Source organism: Xiphophorus maculatus, chromosome 11 (assembly GCF_002775205.1).
Source record: "Xiphophorus maculatus strain JP 163 A chromosome 11, X_maculatus-5.0-male, whole genome shotgun sequence".
NCBI lineage: Eukaryota > Metazoa > Chordata > Actinopteri > Cyprinodontiformes > Poeciliidae > Xiphophorus > Xiphophorus maculatus.
Window position 1 is genome coordinate 8,093,567 of NC_036453.1, and position 19,461 is coordinate 8,113,027.

A 19,461-nucleotide genomic window follows, 5' to 3' on the forward strand; every position below is an offset into this window, starting at 1 on the left:
CAAATAAAGGAAACCTGTGAATAAAGAAACAGTTCATTAAAGTCACAGTGTAAAATAAAACTAACAGAAAGTCTGTGATTAATTTACATAACCTGTAAATTAAAATGAACAGATTTTATCAAATATTTTAGCCTCATTTCAAAGGTGAAAAACAGAATCTGAACAAATTATTTCAATCTTTAATCTTTATGGTGAAAAATATGAACCTAAAGTCAATAATTTGTGTTTGACTTGATTTGTTGACTCTCCTCTGATCTGTTGGATCTTTGATCAGATTCATTTTAATTATTAAATAAGTTTAAGTTCATAATTTCTCGTTCTTCCATGAATAATTCACAAAATAATTTGACGAATTCTCTGACGTTTTCAAAGGGTTTTTATTACTGGAGTGAATACAGACCTTTTAAATCTTTTTGTATAATCAGACTGTAGCAATTCTTTAGAAAGCGTTTAACAATTTTTATCTTCTCATAAGAAAGTCGAGCTGCTGAAAAGTCCAAATGCAGACCTGCACGTCTGACGTCCTTCGCTCCCAATCCGCTCAAATCTGATCCATCTGCGCTGCTGAGGAAAACAAACATGGCTGACAGGACCGGCCCCATGTCTGGGGACAGAGCGCCCCCTGGCGGCGGCCGAGCCAACAGCAGCAGCCTCCGGTTCCAGCAGTAATATCTTTTATGGCTTAACAAAAACAACAAAAAGAGGAACACACACACAAAACAATCTTACACGACTTTTTTTCTTCCAACTCTTTGTGCCATTTTATAATCACGGGAAATTAAAACAAATAAAATTCTGTTACAGTTTAATATTTGTCCATAATGTTTCACAAACACTCCTATCTATATGAACACTTATAGGAACACGAAGAGAAACAAAAGGCGTTCTGCAAAAACCTCCAGTTTTCAGCCAGAAACGGATGAATTTACGCTGCTTGGAACAACTTTCTACGTTTTTGCAGTGCACAGAGAAAATACTTTGCCTGTCTAAACAAAAGGCAAGAAAAGTGAAATTAGCAACACACAACACAAGAACTGGTTCTAGAACACGATACTGGAGTCTCCTAAAGACGGAACAAATCTTTACCGTTTTCTTTTTACAGTACGACAGACGCTCCAAACCCAAAACTACGACACAGTTAAAGTGAACCGAGCTCAACAGGAAGAGCCGTTTTTACTGCCTCACATGCACCGACCCGTATCGTCCAAACCGCCCGCGCGGCGCAGCACCGCTCCCATTTTACTGGATTTATATATATATTCTGAAAACTAAATGGGAATTGTTGGTTTCGTTTTGTGCTGCACTGTCTGAGTAAAAAGATCTTAGAAAGAAAAAGCTACATTACAGTTAAACACCAGAGGTGACGAGAAAATAAGGAATAAAACTATAGAGTAAACATACAAACATGATGCAAAAACCAAGTTCCCGGCCTTTACACTTCTACTTCTTCTTCTTCTTGTGATTTTCTTCATTTTCTCTCTCCAACAGAAAACAGAAAGCAGAGGGACGAGCAGAGCGAGCGGCCAGTCCTCTAACTGGTTTCCAGTTTGGCCATTTCCTGGACGTAGATGCCGATGCTCTCGCTGTCGAACAGAACGAAGTAGACCGTCTTGATGGTGGAAGACATGGTGGCCACGAAGTAGCTGGAGATGGCCTTGAGGATCAGCTGGGCCGCCGTCTGCTTGGGGAAACCGTTCCTGCAGGAAAATCACAACATCAAAACTGCAGAGGACATATTACAAACAAAATGAACATTAATAAAACTCAGACTGCAAATAAACACAAACTAATCAACAGGCTCTGGGTTCCTACCGTCCGCTGCCGATGGAGGGGAAGGCCACAGACTTGAGTTTCTTCTCGTCTGCCAGCGCCAGGCAGTTCTTCACCGTCTTCTCCAGCATCTCCTCGCATTTCTCGGAGCCCCAGCCTGGACTGTTGCAGTGGATCACGTACTTGGCGGGCAGACCGAATCCGCCGGTCAGAAGGGCTGAGAGGAGAACCAGACACAGGAAGTTACATCTGCAGAGAAACGCTGAAACTGTTTGACTTGAATTGTTGGTTCACAGTTCAAACTGGAGATCAAGACGCCAAAGTAAAAGATTATTTAAGGGGAACTGATGTGCTAAATTCAGACTTTGCAAGTTTTTGTTTTTCTGTTTGGGTTTGAACTGTTTCTAAAAACAGACTAAATAAATAAAATATAGTAAAAAATCATTCAACTGCTTTTTGGCAGCAACTTCATGTTTTGTTGGAAAACGAGCCGATTCAGAAACCTCCAAACGTTCCAGTCGCAATCGGCAGACGCCACGCAGTTACCTAGCAACGCCAGCCCGTTGCCTAGCAACCCCAACTGATCTCCACCGTTTGGTCAGCTGGTTTTCTCGCTGTACAATGGATGCTGGAAAAGACATGAGTTTTACTGTTAACTTGCTGCATTCTGGTTGGTTTTGCAGGAGGCTCCACTAATGCTCTGCAAAGGTGTACAGTTGTATAATTTAGCATTTGTTTGCAGCCGTTTTCTTGTGTGAGTAAAGGTTGAGTTGGGGGCGTGGCCAGCAGCAGCTGGTTTGGATTTAAAGTGACAGAGACCCTGAAACAGCTCAAATGATTTGGTGTAAAATATGTGATGAACAGGTTTTGTTTAGGCCAGAGACCGATGCTAACTTGCTACAGGAATCACCGCTAAGGGTTTTAGTGTAACTTTTAGTGTAGATGACCTGGGATCTATAAGCTCCTACAGATCAACAGAATATCACTGTTATTATTGTTATTATTATTATTATTATTATTATTATTATTATTATTATTATATTTTGAACGGACATGTTTGTTAAAAACTTTTTTAAATGTTTGCAGAAACGTTCTCACATCTGTAACGATTCAGCTCCGTTTTTGTTCATCAGCTTGAAAAGCCTCATTATCTCATCCAGTTTGGAGACGTTAGACGCTAAATGACAACTTTTCTTTGGAATGAAAATAAGTGGGAAATCTGCAGCAGCTTAAGCAGGTTGGCCCAAAGCGTTACAGTCTGCTCTCCAGGATCTGAGGATGAGGAGTGAAGGCCTCCATCAGTCCAGCAGCTGCAAAACGTGAAGCTCAGCCAGAGCCGGACACTCTGCAGTGAGAGGCTTCAGTCGGAGTTCATTAGGCAGCAGAACGCGTGTGAGGATCTGCAGGCAGCGCCGAGCCGCAGCCATTCTCCTTCTGTCACTTTAACAGCTTCGCTTCGCTCTGCTCAAAGAAAACACATTTCCTCTAAAACCTGCCAGAGTGTAAAAGTCACTTCAGAGTTCTGTCACTTTACTGTTCCTAAGAGAAAACACAAATTATTCTGCACACGTTTTCCTCAAACATTTTACAATACTAAAGTATAAAAACATTTTATAGAGCCGCAGAATCTTATTGTTTATATCCAGAAATCTCCAGCATGCGCCCAACGCTGGACTGAAAAGACGATTCTTTTCCTTTCCATCCACAACATTTCAGTCTCAGTAGAACCGTTAAATCAACCTGCAGACCAAACTGTTAGTAAATCAGTCATAGAGCCACAACCGGAAAAATAAGTCAGAAGAACAATAGAAGAGCTAAAAACCACTAGTATTCCACTTTTTTCTCACACTCTGTCGGCTATGCTACACACAGACTTGTTGCCATAGCAACTGACAACCACATCACTTTATGTTTCAGGAAAAACACTCAAACATTTAAACACAGAGAGAGAGCAGAACGTTCAGTCTGATCCAGTTTTATGTTTTCAGGCTCCATGTTTATTTTGTGATTATTAATAATGATCGCTGTGGCAGACTAGCTACCGCTGCTAGTAGCTAAGCTAACAGATTGGTGGTAGATTAGCTAATTTAAACACCTTCTCTTCTGATGATCTGTCAGGGTTGGTGTTTATATTTTAGCTGAACTGAGATGCACAGAATTCTGCAGCACATCTAAATGTTAGTTATCATAGTCAAGCTAGCATAGCTGACCTACTTCCCTCCCTCATTATTTTTTAAATCAAAACTTTTTCCTAACCTTATCTAATTGTTGTATTATTGACAATATACAGTATATATAGCAAAGCATTCCATCTGTATTTATTTAGTATATCAGCCGTACTTTTAAGATTTAGTGCTTTATGTTGACAACTTGACAGCTAAAACCAAAGCTAGCCGTTGTTAGCAGCAGCGTTTTGCCCTCCAACAGGAAGCTGGGGGCGGGATCTTGCATGCATGACGCCCTAAAACGGCTCCTTCTGGTCTCTGAAGCAGACGTTGGACTGAAGCCAGTCCTCATTAAGAGGTCCGTTACTGCCTCGCCAAAAGGAACCAGAAAAGGAGCCTAATCCTCCTATCAAAGGGAAGACTATAAACTTTTTGGCAGCTTTTCCCTCCCGTACATCAGCATGGGGAGAAGCAGAGAGCCAAGACTGCTGGAGCCATGAGGAGAGGCGGCGTAGCAGCAGAAATCCCATCATTAGCGTCTCCGGCGGCTGATTTCAGCGAGGTAACGAGGTGAAACCGTCTGCCAGGATCAGACAAACTGTTGGACCTACAGCCGACATCTCTGGAGAGAAACACGGCCTCGCTCCAACAAAGTCCAGAGGGATTCACTGGATCAGCCTCACAAAGGCCGAAGGTTCTCCAGAACTTAACGGAGCGGCTAAATACGCAACAGGGAAGCTGAAAATAACTTGAAATAATCCAGTTTCCATAATTAAGAATCCCAGGAAATGTCTGAGCTGATCAATTATTCTGAACATCCAGGCGAAGTTCATGATCGTTTCTCAGCACATCTGTGGCTGAGCAGAGGTCAAGAGGTCACACTGGGGGTGGACTGGGATTCTGGGCTGAACTGGTGGAACTGGGACTGGATCAGCCGGCCCTGATGATCCGCAGAAGGGATGATTAAAACAAAAAACACTTTTACAATATTTTCTGTTATTTGTTATTTCTTTTCAAAGGAAAAAAAAGGTTAAAACCAGAAATCGAATCTGATTTGAAAAATATCAGATTTTATTTTTCAGCCCAGTTCAGACATGAATCCAAACCAGTTTCAGATCCAAACCAGTTTCAGATCCAAACCAGTTTCAGATCCAAACCAGTTTCAGATCCAAACCGGTTTCAGATTCATGGGTTTAATTCGTTCTGGTCCTTTAACATTAAGAAAGAAAAAAAGCCAATAAACTACTAATTTTATTTTTAAAGGTAAAACAACAAACAGCTGATTAATTAATTTCTATCTGGGAAAAGAAAAGCTGAACTAAAGTCTACAGTCTGTTAGAGTCAGAATCAGAAAAAATTAATACATTTCCACCAAAAATAAGATTTAAAAAATCACAAATTTCCGAGTTTTCCATCCATCCATCCATCCATCTTCTTCCGCTTATCCGAGGTCGGGTCGCGGGGGTAGCAGCTTCAGAAGGGAGGCCCAGACTTCCCTCTCCCCAGCCACTTCTTCTAGCTCCTCCGGGGGAATCCCGAGGCGTTCCCAGGCCAGCCGAGAGACATAGTCCCTCCAGCGTGTCCTGGGTCTTCCCCGGGGCCTCCTCCCGGTGGGACGTGCCCGGAACACCTCACCAGGGAGGCGTCCAGGAGGCATCCTGACCAGATGCCCGAGCCACCTCAACTGGCTCCTCTCGATGTGAAGGAGCAGCGGCTCTACTCTGAGTCCCTCCCGGATGACTGAGCTTCTCACCCTATCTCTAAGGGAGAGCCCAGCCACCCTACGGAGAAAACCCATTTCGGCCGCTTGTATCCGCGATCTCGTTCTTTCGGTCATGACCCAAAGCTCATGACCATAGATGAGGGTGGGAACGTAGATCGACCGGTAAATCGAGAGCTTCGCTTTTTGGCTCAGCTCTCTCTTCACCACGACGGACCGGTACAGCGCCCGCTTGACAGCAGACGCTGCGCCAATCCGCCTGTCGATCTCCCGCTCCCTTCTTCCCCCATTCGTGAACAAGATCCCGAGATACTTAAACTCCTCCACTTGGGGCAGGACACCCCCCCTGACCCGGAGAAGGCACTCTACCCTTTTCCGGCTCAAGACCATGGCCTCGGATTTTGAGGCACTGATCCCCATCCCGGCCGCTTCACACTCGGCTGCGAACCGCTCCAGCGAGAGCTGCAGATCACGATCTGATGAAGCCAAAAGGACCACATCGTCTGCGAAAAGCAGAGATGAGATCCTAAGGCCACCAAATCGGACCCCCTCAACACCTTGGCTGCGCCTAGAAATTCTGTCCATGAAAGTGATGAACAGAATCGGTGACAAAGGGCAGCCCTGGCGGAGTCCAACTCTCACCGGAAACGAGCCCGACTTACTGCCGGCAATGCGGACCAGACTCTGACACCGGTCATACAGGGACCTGACAGCCCGTATCAAAGGGCCCGGTACCCCATACTCCCGGAGAACCCCCCACAGGGCTCCCCGAGGGACACGGTCGAACGCCTTCTCCAAGTCCACAAAACACATGTAGACTGGTTGGGCGAACTCCCATGCACCCTCCAGGACCCTGCCGAGGGTGTAGAGCTGGTCCAGTGTTCCACGACCAGGACGAAAACCACACTGCTCTTCCTGGATCCGAGGTTCGACTATCCGACGGACCCTCCTCTCCAGGACCCCTGAATAGACCTTGCCAGGGAGGCTTAAGAGTGTGACCCCTCTATAATTGGAGCACACCCTCCGGTCCCCCTTTTTGAACAGGGGGACCACCACCCCAGTCTGCCAATCCAGGGGAACTGCCCCCGATGTCCATGCGACATTGCAGAGTCGCGTCAACCAACACAACCCCACAACATCCAGAGCCTTAAGGAACTCCGGGCGGATCTCATCCACCCCCGGGGCCCTGCCACCGAGGAGCTTTTTAACCACCTCGGTGACCTCGTCCCCAGAGATTGGAGAGCCCAACCCAGAGTCCCCAGGCTCCGCTTCCTCAGTGGAAGGCATGTTGGTGGGATTGAGGAGGTCTTCGAAGTACTCCGCCCACCGGCCCACAACGTCCCGAGTAGAGGTCAGCAGCACACCATCCCCACTATAAACAGTGTTGGTGCTGCACCGCTTCCCCCCCCCGAGACGCCGGATGGTGGACCAGAATCGCCTCGAAGCCGTATGGAAGTCTTTCTCCATGGCCTCTCCAAACTCCTCCCACGCCCGAGTTTTTGCCTCAGCAACCGCCCGAGCCGCATGCCGCTTCGCCCGCCGGTACCCATCAGCTGCTTCCGGAGTCCCACAGGCCAAAGAGGCCCGATAGGACTCCTTCTTCAGCCTGACGGCATCCCTCACCGAAGGTGTCCACCAGCGGGTTCGAGGGTTGCCGCCGCGACAGGCACCGACAACCTTGCGGCCACAGCTCCGATCGGCCGCCTTGACGATGGAGGCACGGAACACGGTCCACTCGGACTCCAAGTCCCCCACCTCCCCCGGGACGTGTTCGAAGTTTTGCCGGAGATGGGAGTTAAAGCTCCGTCTCACAGGGGATTCCGCCAGACGTTCCCAGCAGACCCTCACAACACGTTTGGGCCTGCCAGGTCTGACCGGCTTTCGCCCCCACCACCGGAGCCAACTCACCACCAGGTAGTGGTCAGTGGACAGCTCCGCACCTCTCTTCACCCGAGTGTCCAAGACATACGGCCGCAGATCCGATGAAACGATGACAAAGTCGATCATCGAACTGCGGCCTAGGGTGTCCTGGTGCCAAGTGCACATATGGACACCCTTATGCTTGAACATGGTGTTCGTTATGGACAATCCATGGCGAGCACAGAAGTCCAGCAACAGAACACCGCTCGAGTTCAGGTCGGGCGGGCCGTTCCTCCCAACCACGCCCCTCCAGGTCTCACTGTCATTGCCCACGTGAGCGTTGAAGTCCCCCAGCAGAACAAGGGAGTCCCCAGGAGGAGCACTCTCCAGTACCCCCTCTAAGGACTCCAAAAAGGGTGGGTAATCTGAACTGTCGTTCGGCCCGTAAGCACAAACGACAGTCAGAACCCGTCCCCCCACCCGTAGGCGGAGGGATGCTACCCTCTCGTTCACCGGGGTAAACCCCAACGTACAGGCGCCGAGATGGGGAGCAACAAGTATGCCCACTCCTGCCCGACGCCTCTCACCTTGGGCAACTCCAGAGTGGAAGTATGTCCAGCCCCTCTCAAGGAGACTGGTTCCAGAACCAGAGCCGTGCGTCGAGGTGAGACCGACTATTTCTAGCCGGAACCTCTCGACCTCACGCACTAGCTCCGGCTCCTTCCCCACCAGAGAGGTGACATTCCACGTCCCAAGAGCCAGTTTCTGCAACCGAGGATCGGACCGCCAGGGTCCCCTCCCTCTGCTGCCACCCATCCCACACTGCACCCGACCCCTTTGGCCCCTCCCACGGGTGGTGGGCCCATGGGAGGGGGGGCCCATGTTTCCTCTTCGGGCTGAGCCCGGCCGGGCTCCATGGGTAAAAGCCCGGCCACCAGACGCTCGCCATCGTGCCCCCCCTCCAGGCCTGGCTCCAGAGTGGGGCCCCGGTGACCCGCGTCCGGGCGAGGGAACACCAAGTCCAAAGTTCTTGTCCATCATAAGGGGTCTTCGGTTTCCGAGTTTTTTCTAGTAAATTTCTGAGATATTTTTTTTTCAAGCTGATCTTTTTTCTTTTTTTTATAGAAAATTTGAGATCAAATTCTTAAATTCAGAAATTTAGAAATTGCTTTCAGAATTCTTGTAGTTTTTTCAGATTTATATTTCTAGCTAATTTTTGACTTTTCAAACAGAAATGTCATTGTTTTGGTTTGTTTGTTTTTTTTTTTCAGAGATTTTCTGAGATTAATGTCAAAGTTTCAGGTCTTTTGGTGAAAATGAACGTTCATGTTTTGAATGAACTCGCTGCAGTACCTCCAGCCACCTCCAGGGGGCCGTTCTTCTTCTTCAGCTCCTGCAGCGCCTCGGTGAAATCCTTCCCTCCTTTCTTCTCCAGAGCAGAGCCTGCAGGCCGAGAGCAGAGAATAAATCCTGGATAAAAACACGGACGGCAGGAAGCGAGGCGGAGGGTCAAAGGTCATGCAGACAGACAGGCGGGCAGGACGACACGAGGGAGGCAGAAACTCAGCAGCGTCACTTTAACAAAGAGCAAAGATTTAAGTTAAAGTCCAGAAGGTTCAGTTAGGGAATAAAAGCCCAGTTTTATTTTTTAACTGAGTTGATTCAGATTTACTGAAACTCAAACTAAAATGTTTTAACTTTTTCATCACAAACTCCAGGAAAAGCTTTGGGGATTTTATGTAATCAACAAAAATCTACGTAAAATTGTACAGTATTAATTTTTGTTTTTGCAAAAAATAAATTCTCACAGTTTGCTCTGCTTTGTTTTACACCCCTTTACTCTGATACGTATAAATAAAATGCAGCTGCTTTCAGCTTGTTAGAGAATCGAAATCAAACTGTTCATTATGATTTTAATCTTTCCTTCCTGACGTTTGTTTCCAGTCGATCCTGAATGAGTGAAGCAGGCGAGAGGCTGACAGTTTCTCAAAGCGTATTATCCATCAGAACGGTCCAGTCAAAGCCCGGATGTTAACCCAATCAGAACGAGACGAGCATTTCTGTGTCACAGAAGAAAGGTGGCGACCTGAAGACTAATTCCTGCCACACTTTTTAGAAAAACCTTCACAAATGAAGTTTTATTTTTCTCCCAGTTTGCAGCGATTCTGTTGGTCTGTCAGGAAAATCCACTGAAGTTTCAACGTCACAAACTGAATAAAACCCAAGAATGTGAATATTTTTTTGCAAGACATTTAACAATTCAGTTGAAATATTAAAAGCGGTTTGATTTTATTTTTGTAATAAAATGTAGTTAGAAAAAATCTCTTTAAATTCAGCGACTGGAAACAAAACGATGGAGACGCTCTGAATCTTCAGAGAACCTAAAACTGCCTACTGGCAGCCTGGTTAGAGAGGTCAAAGGTCACATGAGGTGAGACAGCTCAGGACGTCGATGCTGCAGTCATGGGGGACAAGACAAGCTGCAGCAGCAGCAGCAGCAGCTGCAGCAGCTTGATGATGATGATCAAATAAAACCTGAATTTCAGGAACCTCAGAGTTATTTATTGTTTTGACTCATTTAAAGAAATTATAGATAAAACCTGCAGGAAACGTTGAGGTTTTATTAGAGCAGCTTAAGGAAGCGTCCAGAGTTGGATCAGAATAAATAATAAACACAAATAAAAACTGCAACAATAATCCTGTAGAAATGGGGGCGCCATTTTTATTTTATCTTTGTTTAACCAGGTGAGTTATGAAGAACAAATGCCTATCTACACAATGACCTGAGTTGCTAGGTAACAGGTGGCAGAGCTCTGCTGGGGTTGCTAGGCAACGGGCAGCAGTTGTGCTTGGTGATTTTCTGGAGGTTTTTGAAAAAGCTCATTTTCCAGATAAAACATGAATTTACTGACAAAAAACAGCTGAATGTTTTTAAGTGTTTGTCCTGTTTTTAGAAGCAGCAGAAAATGTACAAAATGTGATCAGAATAATTGATAGATTAATAACTGCTGGCAGGCCTAAAATATAATCATTAATAATAAACTTAGATTCAGAACATAAAAGTTACAAGTTTTCTCCAGTAAAAATGCAGCTCCAGTGAAAACTGGAGGCTCAAAGCTGCTGCAGCTGCTGGTGCTGCAGCTGCTGGTGCTGCAGCTGCTGGTGCTGCAGCTGCTGGTGCTGCAGCTGCTGGTCCACTGGCTGCAGCAGCGAGCGTCCGGATGAGCAGCAGCAGCTGACAGTCGGTTTCCTTTACCTACTTCACCACCTGAGTACAGAGTCGAGTTGGTCGGGTGAACGACTGCGTCGCTCTCCACCGCGGAAATGTCGGCTTGGACAACTTGCAACTACAAACGACAACGGTGACAGACAACAGGCAACAACATGGAGGTAAGAACACAGTGAGCAACCGGCAACGGGATGAGCAGAGTGATGAGAGGAGGACAGATGGACAGGTGAGCGCTCCTGATTGGCTGAGGAGAGACAGGTTAGAGACGAAACAGGAAGCAGGAGCCACAGCTGGATCAGAGGAAACAGGAAGTTGATGATCAAAACACCAAATAGGATCTTTATGTTTGAGTTTTAATTAGGAAAATCCAGTTTTCTGTCCAACTGTGAATCCTGGATTTAACGATCGCGCTCCAGGTGAGAGGTCCGTCAATCAGGCTGCAGCCAATTACTATTAACTGGATTTTATTCTGAAAAACGGCATTTTAAGGAGCTGAGAGCGACGCAGCAGCTCAGACTGACAGGACCAGCATCTGGACCGGACCGGACCGGACCGCAGCTCAGCCGGACGCAGACCGACGGCGCCACGGAAATCCTTGAAGGTGGAAAAGCAGCTTCTGATATTTCTGGAGATTTTCCTCCAATAAAACCAGATTAATAATCTGATCAATTTCTCAGCTTCTGTTTTACAGCTAATTATTTTATATCAATATGTTTATTTTTTCACATGAAATGTGAAAAATTAACAAAATATATTCAGATTGACTCTGATCAAAGAGAAAAGAATAAAAGTAGAAAAAATAATTGTACAAGAATATAAATAAAAAACTTAAATTAGCTACATATAGAGAAAACGGATGGATGGATGGATGGATGGATGGATGGATGGATGGATGGATGGATGGATGGATGGATGGATGGATGGATGGAAACTTTAAACTCAGATTTTCCTTTGATGCTCCAATTAAATCAATTGATGAACGTTATCTTTAGACAGAGGACGCTCGTGATTGGACTAGGCCGATCTGCTGAGCTGCTGCTCGTGATTGGACTAGGCCGATCTGCTGAGCTGCTGCTCGTGATTGGACTAGGCCGATCTGCTGGACGTTCAAGGATCTCCGTCTGACATCGCCCGGTGGGGGGGTCTCACCTAGGTCATCTTTCAGCTCAAGGTCGGCGTTGGTGGGGTTGATGACCCCGTCCACGTCAAAGCCAGCCAAGTTACTGACCTCGCTGTGGATGAGGTTGAGCTGTGGAGGCGCATGCACAGGAGGAAGAGGAGCAGAACGATGAAGAGGCAGAGCGTTAGCGCCAGACGCACTCTGCAGATCACAGGAATACCTTGAAGTTCTGGAGCCAGCCCAAACCCATCACTGATCAATAACCTTCATCGATAATACCAAGCATGAACCAGCTGAGATTAGGACGGAAACGATTGATCCGATTATTCAAATAGTCGTCAACTAATTCAGTAATCGACCAGCGATTTTTACTGAAATATTAACGCAGAAATCTGGAGCAAAACCAGATCAATTTAGCTTTAAGGTGAAACTTTAACATTTTCACCAAAAACTGTCAGGTTTTAGATTCACAGGGTTCAAATTCAAAATCTCACATTCAACTCGTTTCTCTGTGTAACGATTAATTGATCAATAAAAACCATCAGATCAGCTCTATACTGTAATAAACAGTTTGTCCATTTTTTAACTACAAATAATCAAACATTAAAAACTAAAGAATAAAAAATTATTCACTTCTACACAATAAAATGTGTATTATAGGTATTTAGACCTGACATTATTCATTTTAAAAAGAATACAATTATTTATTTGCATTTTTAATACATTTCTAATATTAAATGTTCAAATAAAAATCTGCAGAATGTGCCAACGTTTCCTGATTAATCATCAAAATAATAATTTTTTAATAATTGCTGCTGACTTCATCAGTTTGTTTTGAACTGAGAGCCGTAACATAAATGATCCAACTGCTCAGATTAGGTCTCTAAATTAGGATTAATCCACATTTCCCTCATTCTCATCTTTCATTTTCATCATCATAAATTATCTGACTGCTAACTGTTAGCTTAGCATATATGAAACTAAAACTATGCGCATTAAATTAAACCCCAAACGTTTTACCAAAACAAATCCTGATGCATGATGGGACATAAAGCATTTAACTCAAATATGTATGTTAAGTTAATGTTCTGTGTGAATTCAATTTTACACGTTCAAAAGTTTCTTTCAGATGAAAATCTGCTTTAAATTAATACCATGCTGGCATTTTCATCGTTTTTTTATGGGACCAAAATCTCAAGGTATTCCTCAAAGATTTCCAACCTTAACACCAAATCAGCGCCGATCAGCGAAGACATTAAAGGTTTTATGTCACCAACAAAACATCAAAATGAAACGACTGATTAAAGGAAGGAAAATCACCTGCAAGAGACAGAAACCAACAGGACAGAGGAAGACTCAACGTTTCCTAAATTAACTGGTTTTATTTAGAAAACTGTGTAATAATTTATGTCAGAGCAAATTAGCAAAGAGGATAAATAATAAATAATGTGATTCTGATCAACCAGAAATAATCTCTGAACTTCCCTTTAGCAACAAAACAACACATGAATTAATGATAAGTTTTTAACAACTCTTTATATCAATATTTGTAAAAAATATCAAGAAAAATGCAAAAATATGAACAACTCCTCATGGTGAAGTCATTCATTGATGCTGTGTATGTGTTTAGGTTTCTGACCTTTTGACCCAGGAAGAGACTCTTGGTGGAGAGAACGGTGAAGCTGTCGGCCAGAGATCCCTCCGTTGTGCTGTCTGCTGACGCCGACTTGCTCACCTCGCCTCTCTGCAACAATATGAACAATATTTAATGTTCATATTGTTAATGAACAATATGTTTAGTTTGATTTTTAACAAACTATCTACAAAAAACCACGTTAAATTCAAGATCAAAGCTAATTTCTGCAAAAGTATTTCAGATAAAATGAGTGACTGCGTTAAAATTGACTGACCTAATTCAACAGAGGTCCAGCCAAGTGGTGCCACCAGTGGCATAATGAGTAAAATGGAGATGACCCGAGTGCAGCGACTGGAGCTGCGTTTCCGATTCAAATATGCTCAAAACTTTTAGTCAATATTCTTCTAGTGTAAAAAAAACTATTTATTAATTTGTGTGTTTCCATTAAATAAGAAACTAAATTAAAATCATGTGAATAAGTTTGTTCATGTGATAAATCAGTAAAAAAACAAGCAGCGCCATCATCCTCCTACCACTTCCTGTCTTCTTCTTCTTCGTGGTTTCTGCCAGTAGTAACTTCCTGTTGATCATGTGACTCGTGATGCGATAAAAGTGTTTCTGTTGCAGTTTTGCTAAATACACCAACATTGATTCAACCAAAAAATAAAAACCATCTCAGGCCAACGCAAAAACTTCTTATCCAGAAATTGGAGCTTTCAGAAATCGGTGCGTTTCTGTTCCACAGTCCTGCGGCCAACGGGACGCAGCGGCTGAAAACCCAGCCGGCTTCAGGCTCACCTTGGTTTTCCCTCCAGCCTTTTTCCCACCCAGTTTCTTCGCTGCAGTCTTCTTCACCGTCTTGGGTTTCTTCTCCGGTGCCGGCGACACCGGCGTCTCCAGCTTCCCCTTGGCGCCTCGCTTCTTAGCCAGCAGCTCCGGGTGGATGTTGGGCAAAACGCCGCCTGCTGCGATGGTCACGCCTTTCAGCAACTGCCACAGAACGACAAACTCTACGGTTTCAGCCGCGCTGGTCCTGAGAGGAGGAGCCCAAACCGTCCGGCGCAGGTCCAGCTGCAGCTCACCTGGTTGAGCTCCTCGTCGTTGGCGATGGCCAGCAGGATGTGCCGCGGCGTCACTCGGCCCTTTTTGTTGTCTCTCGCTGCATTGCCAGCCAGCTCCAAGATCTCAGCTAAATACAGAAACATACATTTTCAGCAGAACTGAAATGATTAACCGTCATCAATCGATTGTTAAAATAATCGTCAACTAATTTAGTAATCGATTAATTGTTAACTAGAGTGCACAAACTAAAAAAAGACTGTAACACATTGAGAGCAGTGACTAAAACTGCTCTCAATGCAGTGAATGCAGTTTTCTGGCCGATCACCGATCTTTAAAAAGCCTGATCTGCTGATTCTGATTCTGGCTGATACCAGTTTGTTTTGTCTGAAATGTCGCTAAATATAGCAAGAAAGTTGCTGAGTTGGTAACGGCAGGACGACTATTGATGGCCGCAAAGGTTTGGACATGAGCTGATGTCAGCGGCTGATTTTAGATAAGATCCGCTTCACATATAAGTATCGATTGAAAATTAAGGCAGTCGCCCGGCCGATAAATCGGTGCACCCCTAGTTTCCATGCTTTCCTGTTCAGCAGTGCAGCTCACCGGTCAGGTACTCGAGGACGGCGGCCAGGTAGACCGGCGCTCCCACGCCGATGCGATATTTCGGCAGCCCCCTCTTGATGTAGCGCAGCATGCGCCCCACAGGGAAGATGACGCCGGCCTTGGTGGACCGGGACGTCTTGGTCGTCTTTTTCTTTCCTCCTCGGCTCGACATGGCGCTCAGAGTGCCGCCGGCGTTGGGCTCTGCAGAGGAAAACGAGGCAAAACGAGAAACGTGTTACACACAGAGGAGCATCAAACTCAACTGAGAGGAGGAAAGTATTTGGTGAAAAGTTTGATCAAGTGCTGAGTAACTGATCAAATTATCAATCATTTAATATTTAAAAATTACATCATCAGATGAACCAAAATATAAAGTTCAGTGGAAATTTGGGTATTTTAAGGACAAAAATCACAATAATTCATATAGGTAAAAAATAACCAAATATTTTTCCAAATCAGTTTCTTTCAATAAAAAACTGTAAGTAGATGTTAAACTTTAACAGAAGCTGCAGGTTTGTCTCTGAGTCTGTTTCTGGTTTCTGGTTAAAACATGTTTGATTTTCATTCAGTGGGAAGAAAATCCAGAAATTTGACTCAAATAAAATTAAAAAGTACAGCGTAGTAAAAATGCTGCTAACTAGACTTTACCCTAGTAAATGTAACGAGTTACTGCCCAGCTCTGGTTACTCAGCAGGTTTCACACTTAATTGATCCTCGCTGGTGATTGGTTGATTGGAAACTAAAAATACCATGTTTTTTTCTGATCAGTGAACGCACCACACCCAATCCTTTAGGTTTCACTGGTCAGTGTGGGAGTTGTTACTGACTGAACACTGCTTTTTCAGTATCAATTAAATGTTTCACAAATAAACTCAGAGGAAACACAAAACGCTTCTAGAAGACAGTTTTCTATGAAGACGTGTGGGCTCCTGCTTTTAAACTGATATTTAAGATAAACCTGCTCTGAAAAAGTTGTTCTGGTTTGTTCCCTTGAAGAAACCCAGTAATGCTAACCATGCTAAATGCTAACATAAGATGCTAAGATGTTTGTGTTTGTTTTTAATGAACCTGTCTGGCTGCAGAGCTGTGTGGCTCCACACCGTTTGGTTCCCATATAAACACATTGCAGTAAATCTGAGCCGTTTCCTCTCAACATTAATCTTTGTCTTCATACGGTGCAATTTTTCTCTTCCAGGTGTGTAGAGAGAAAATAAAGTAAATCTTATTAATTGTCTAGTAAGTGAGAAAAGGAGATACTCTGTCATTTATTAATTAATGTTTGTGACACAGAGAAAGTTTCTGTAAATGATTCAATGGTAGGTAGGACTTTATTTTTTAATATGACAAAAGTAATAAGAAACTATTTTGTTGATTTTAGTTCTGGAGGAAAAACCGAAAATAATTCTAAATTCAACGATCGGAAACTGGTAACAAAATCTGGTATCGGTTGCAGATTTCATATTAACGACATTTATGGGACAAATTATTGATCTTTCTCCTCAACTTTTACCTTCTCCTGTTAACTAAATCTAATCTTGGCCGATGTTTAATGTGTTCTACTGATTTACTTGTGGATTATTGAGCCAAACCTTTTACAGAAACATAAACTCTATGCTAAGACATTTTGCTGTGGGGGTTGAATCATGTTGATTAAAAACAACATGAAACTGAGCAAAGAGAGACGATGTGTTTCCACATGGGATCATCAGATCTGTTAGCAAACCCAAAGTGACAGGAGGCCAATCTGCTGCCAGCTGATTCCCCAACATACACACAAGGTTTCTGTTAATATCAGAAACATCACGCTAAAAAGAAACCTAAATGTCGCCCTCACTGTGCAGGAAGATGTCAATCACCATCAGCTCCCTGTGCAAAGATGTTTTATTCATGACAGATGGAATTATGGAGCCCGGAATGCTCGTTCATTAAAGAATAATTTAATGCATTTTAAATTAGGAACAAACTTAATCAAACTTTAGCGCGTTTATTATGTCATGAAATGCGTAATAACTAAATGTTTCTGCAGCAGATGTAGACTCCAATTATCTCGTCTGTCACTGGGAATCAATTACCGCCACCATAGGCCACGCTTCTTCTTCTTCTTCTTCTTTATTTTTTATTGTATTTTTTTATTCTGCTCTGAATCAAACACGGTTAGCGTAACGGAGGTCACTTCCAGCGGAGATATAAAAATATGCTGGTTGAGAACATCTGCGGCATTTCTTCCTGCGGCCAGGTGTAGGTGGGTTTCTCTCCCCGCTCACATCCATTTCCGCATGTCAACAACCAGCCCGGCGGCTCCGAAGAGGCGTTTTAAAGCCCCGACTCGGCGTCGGCGCCGCAGCTCATCGCATAACCGCCGCTGTCAGCCGATGAAAGCGGCGTTTTCCCCGCTACAGGTCGGCGGAGAGCCGCGGCGGCTGCCCCGCTCCTCCTTCCCTCCCCTTCCTGCCTGTCAGCTCCGGCAGCCCGGGCTCCGCGCTCCGCGCTCGGCCTCCATGGCAGCGAGGGGGAAGGAAAAAACATGGCAGCTCAACGGCTCCGCTCGGTGCGCAGATTCCCGCTCATCCGACGACAGGAGACGATGAAAGACACGAAGCGAGGCGACACGGAGGGCTACTTACAAAGCAAGGTACGGGGTCAAAACAAATCCGCTCCCAGTTCTCCCAGTTCTCCCGGTAACCAGCCTGGGCAGTGTCCCCCACCGACTCCCACAATCCACAGCGAGCCGGAATATCGGAGGCAGCCAGCGCTGCCCGCGGAGCGACCGGAGCTGCGAAAGCTCAACGTTTAACCCTTTAAACCTTTACTTTGAAACAAAACACACGGAAACACACCAGCGTCATGTTACCAAACTCTACATTTCGGGTCTGAGTGGTAAAGTTTCTCCCTCACTCCGCTGCTTATCAGGGCAATGAAATGCAATCATCGTGACGGAGTAACGATTCATCTGTTAAAAGAAAAACAAGTCAAAACCTGATGACCTTTGGAAGAGCTGGTATCTCAACACACTGCACTAGTCACTGGTTCTCTGGACCGAAAGGGGAATTTCCAAGTTCAGACCCAGAAAAATCCAACAGAACCAGGTCAGGACAGCGGTCCAGCTGAAGGTCATGACTCCATCCACAAAGGAGGTAAACCTCAAAGGGTCAGTGCTCAGGAAAATGGCTCCACACACTGGAAAGTTGAGTGGAAGGAAGAAGCAACAGGGACTCCCACCAAAGCTAAGACAGTTCAAAGGTCAGTGTGGACTGAGCCTGGAGCCGTCATGGTTAAATGGCCCCTGAACCATGAAAAACACCTGAACTCAGGAGAAAACGCTTCCTTCTGCTGTTAAGCTTTATGGAAATATAGATTTCATTTCCTGCAGGAATTTCCCCTGATAGGTGATTTAAATCTCATTCAACTTTCGCTGTTCAAAGTCAAAAGTCAGAGCAACGTTTTCTGTCCCTAAGTGGTTCATAAAGAAAACTTCAGATGCTTTAATGCGGCTGCCAGTGGACAGTTTCTGATACTGAATAAAATTAATAAAATAATTAGGACGTTTATCTTTTAGAGCTTTTAGGACTCATTATGGCAGACTGTGTTGGCATCAATATTTGAAAAAATTTGTCTTAAAGCGACACAAAAATGTTTCTAAACCATTTTTTAGCAGCTATGCTAATATTGGTATTGAGATCATAACAGCCCTAACTTTGTAGCATGCTATCTGGTCTTTAGCCACAACACGCCTGCAGCTGAGCTCTGATCTCTAATGTTGCACTTTCCTTTGACCAAAATCAATGATTTCTGTATTTTATTTTCTGCATTAAATTGGGATATATTATAGAAACGTCCCGCTATTTAATAATAGTAAAAAAGCAACATACAGCTCATTTGTTGACTAATTAGAATCAGGAAAAGGTTTAATTATTTTTAGATGTTACACTTATCTGTAAAAGTAATTACTAAATGCATATTTTGTTTCTGATCAGATCTGTAATTATCTAAATATATCCTAAAGAATGTAATTTCAAAAGACATAATAAAATCTTAAAATAAGAAAAAACAGCAACTCTCCCTCAGCATTCTGGTGTAGTGACACCAGATGTCCACCAGGGGTCTCACCATGTTTAACTCCCATCAACTACACACCGCACAAAATGCAATTTTAAAATAAAACTACTATAAACTAACGTGGTTGGTCCATCAGTTCACAACATGGTTGCTATAGCAACTATTGGGAAATACACATGCAGCTAAAATTATTCAACCCCAACTAGGTTTGCTGAAAACATCCAACTTGACAAAAAAATT

General features: G+C 44.3%; 1 protein-coding gene across 5 annotated transcripts; it reads right to left on the reverse strand.

Annotated features, from left to right (window-relative positions):
• Positions 1-360: 360 nt before the first annotated feature.
• Positions 361-19,106, reverse strand: LOC102237754 (core histone macro-H2A.1). 5 transcript variants are annotated; one of them, XM_023342547.1, is made up of 9 exons: positions 18,150-19,106; positions 15,166-15,366; positions 14,583-14,689; positions 14,299-14,490; positions 13,504-13,608; positions 11,894-11,993; positions 8,869-8,958; positions 1,813-1,987; positions 361-1,697 (listed from the first exon to the last, which is right to left on the reverse strand). In XM_023342547.1, the coding sequence occupies exons 2-9, from the start codon at positions 15,335-15,337 to the stop codon at positions 1,532-1,534; spliced, it is 1,107 nt and encodes a 368-aa protein (XP_023198315.1). In that variant the 5' UTR covers positions 15,338-15,366; positions 18,150-19,106; the 3' UTR covers positions 361-1,531. The 5 variants fall into 5 exon arrangements, with proteins under 5 accessions (XP_023198315.1, XP_023198316.1, XP_023198317.1 ...); XM_023342548.1 differs by having other exon boundaries at positions 18,142-19,106; XM_023342549.1 differs by lacking the exon at positions 18,150-19,106 and adding an exon at positions 18,003-18,111.
• Between the last annotated feature and the right edge of the window lie 355 nt (positions 19,107-19,461).

What these genes read in the sequence shown, in the direction of transcription:
- LOC102237754 (XM_023342547.1), bottom strand. Translation starts at nt 15,337, where the DNA reads ATGTCGAGCCGAGGAGGAAAGAAAAAGACGACCAAGACGTCCCGGTCC. An exon ending in TGAGCTGAAAGATGACCTAG is followed by an intron (nt 8,959 to 11,893) that starts GTGAGACCCCCC and finishes CTCGGCCTGCAG; the next exon opens with GCTCTGCTCTGGAGAAGAAA. An exon ending in CCCTCCATCGGCAGCGGACG is followed by an intron (nt 1,698 to 1,812) that starts GTAGGAACCCAG and finishes ATTTTCCTGCAG; the next exon opens with GAACGGTTTCCCCAAGCAGA.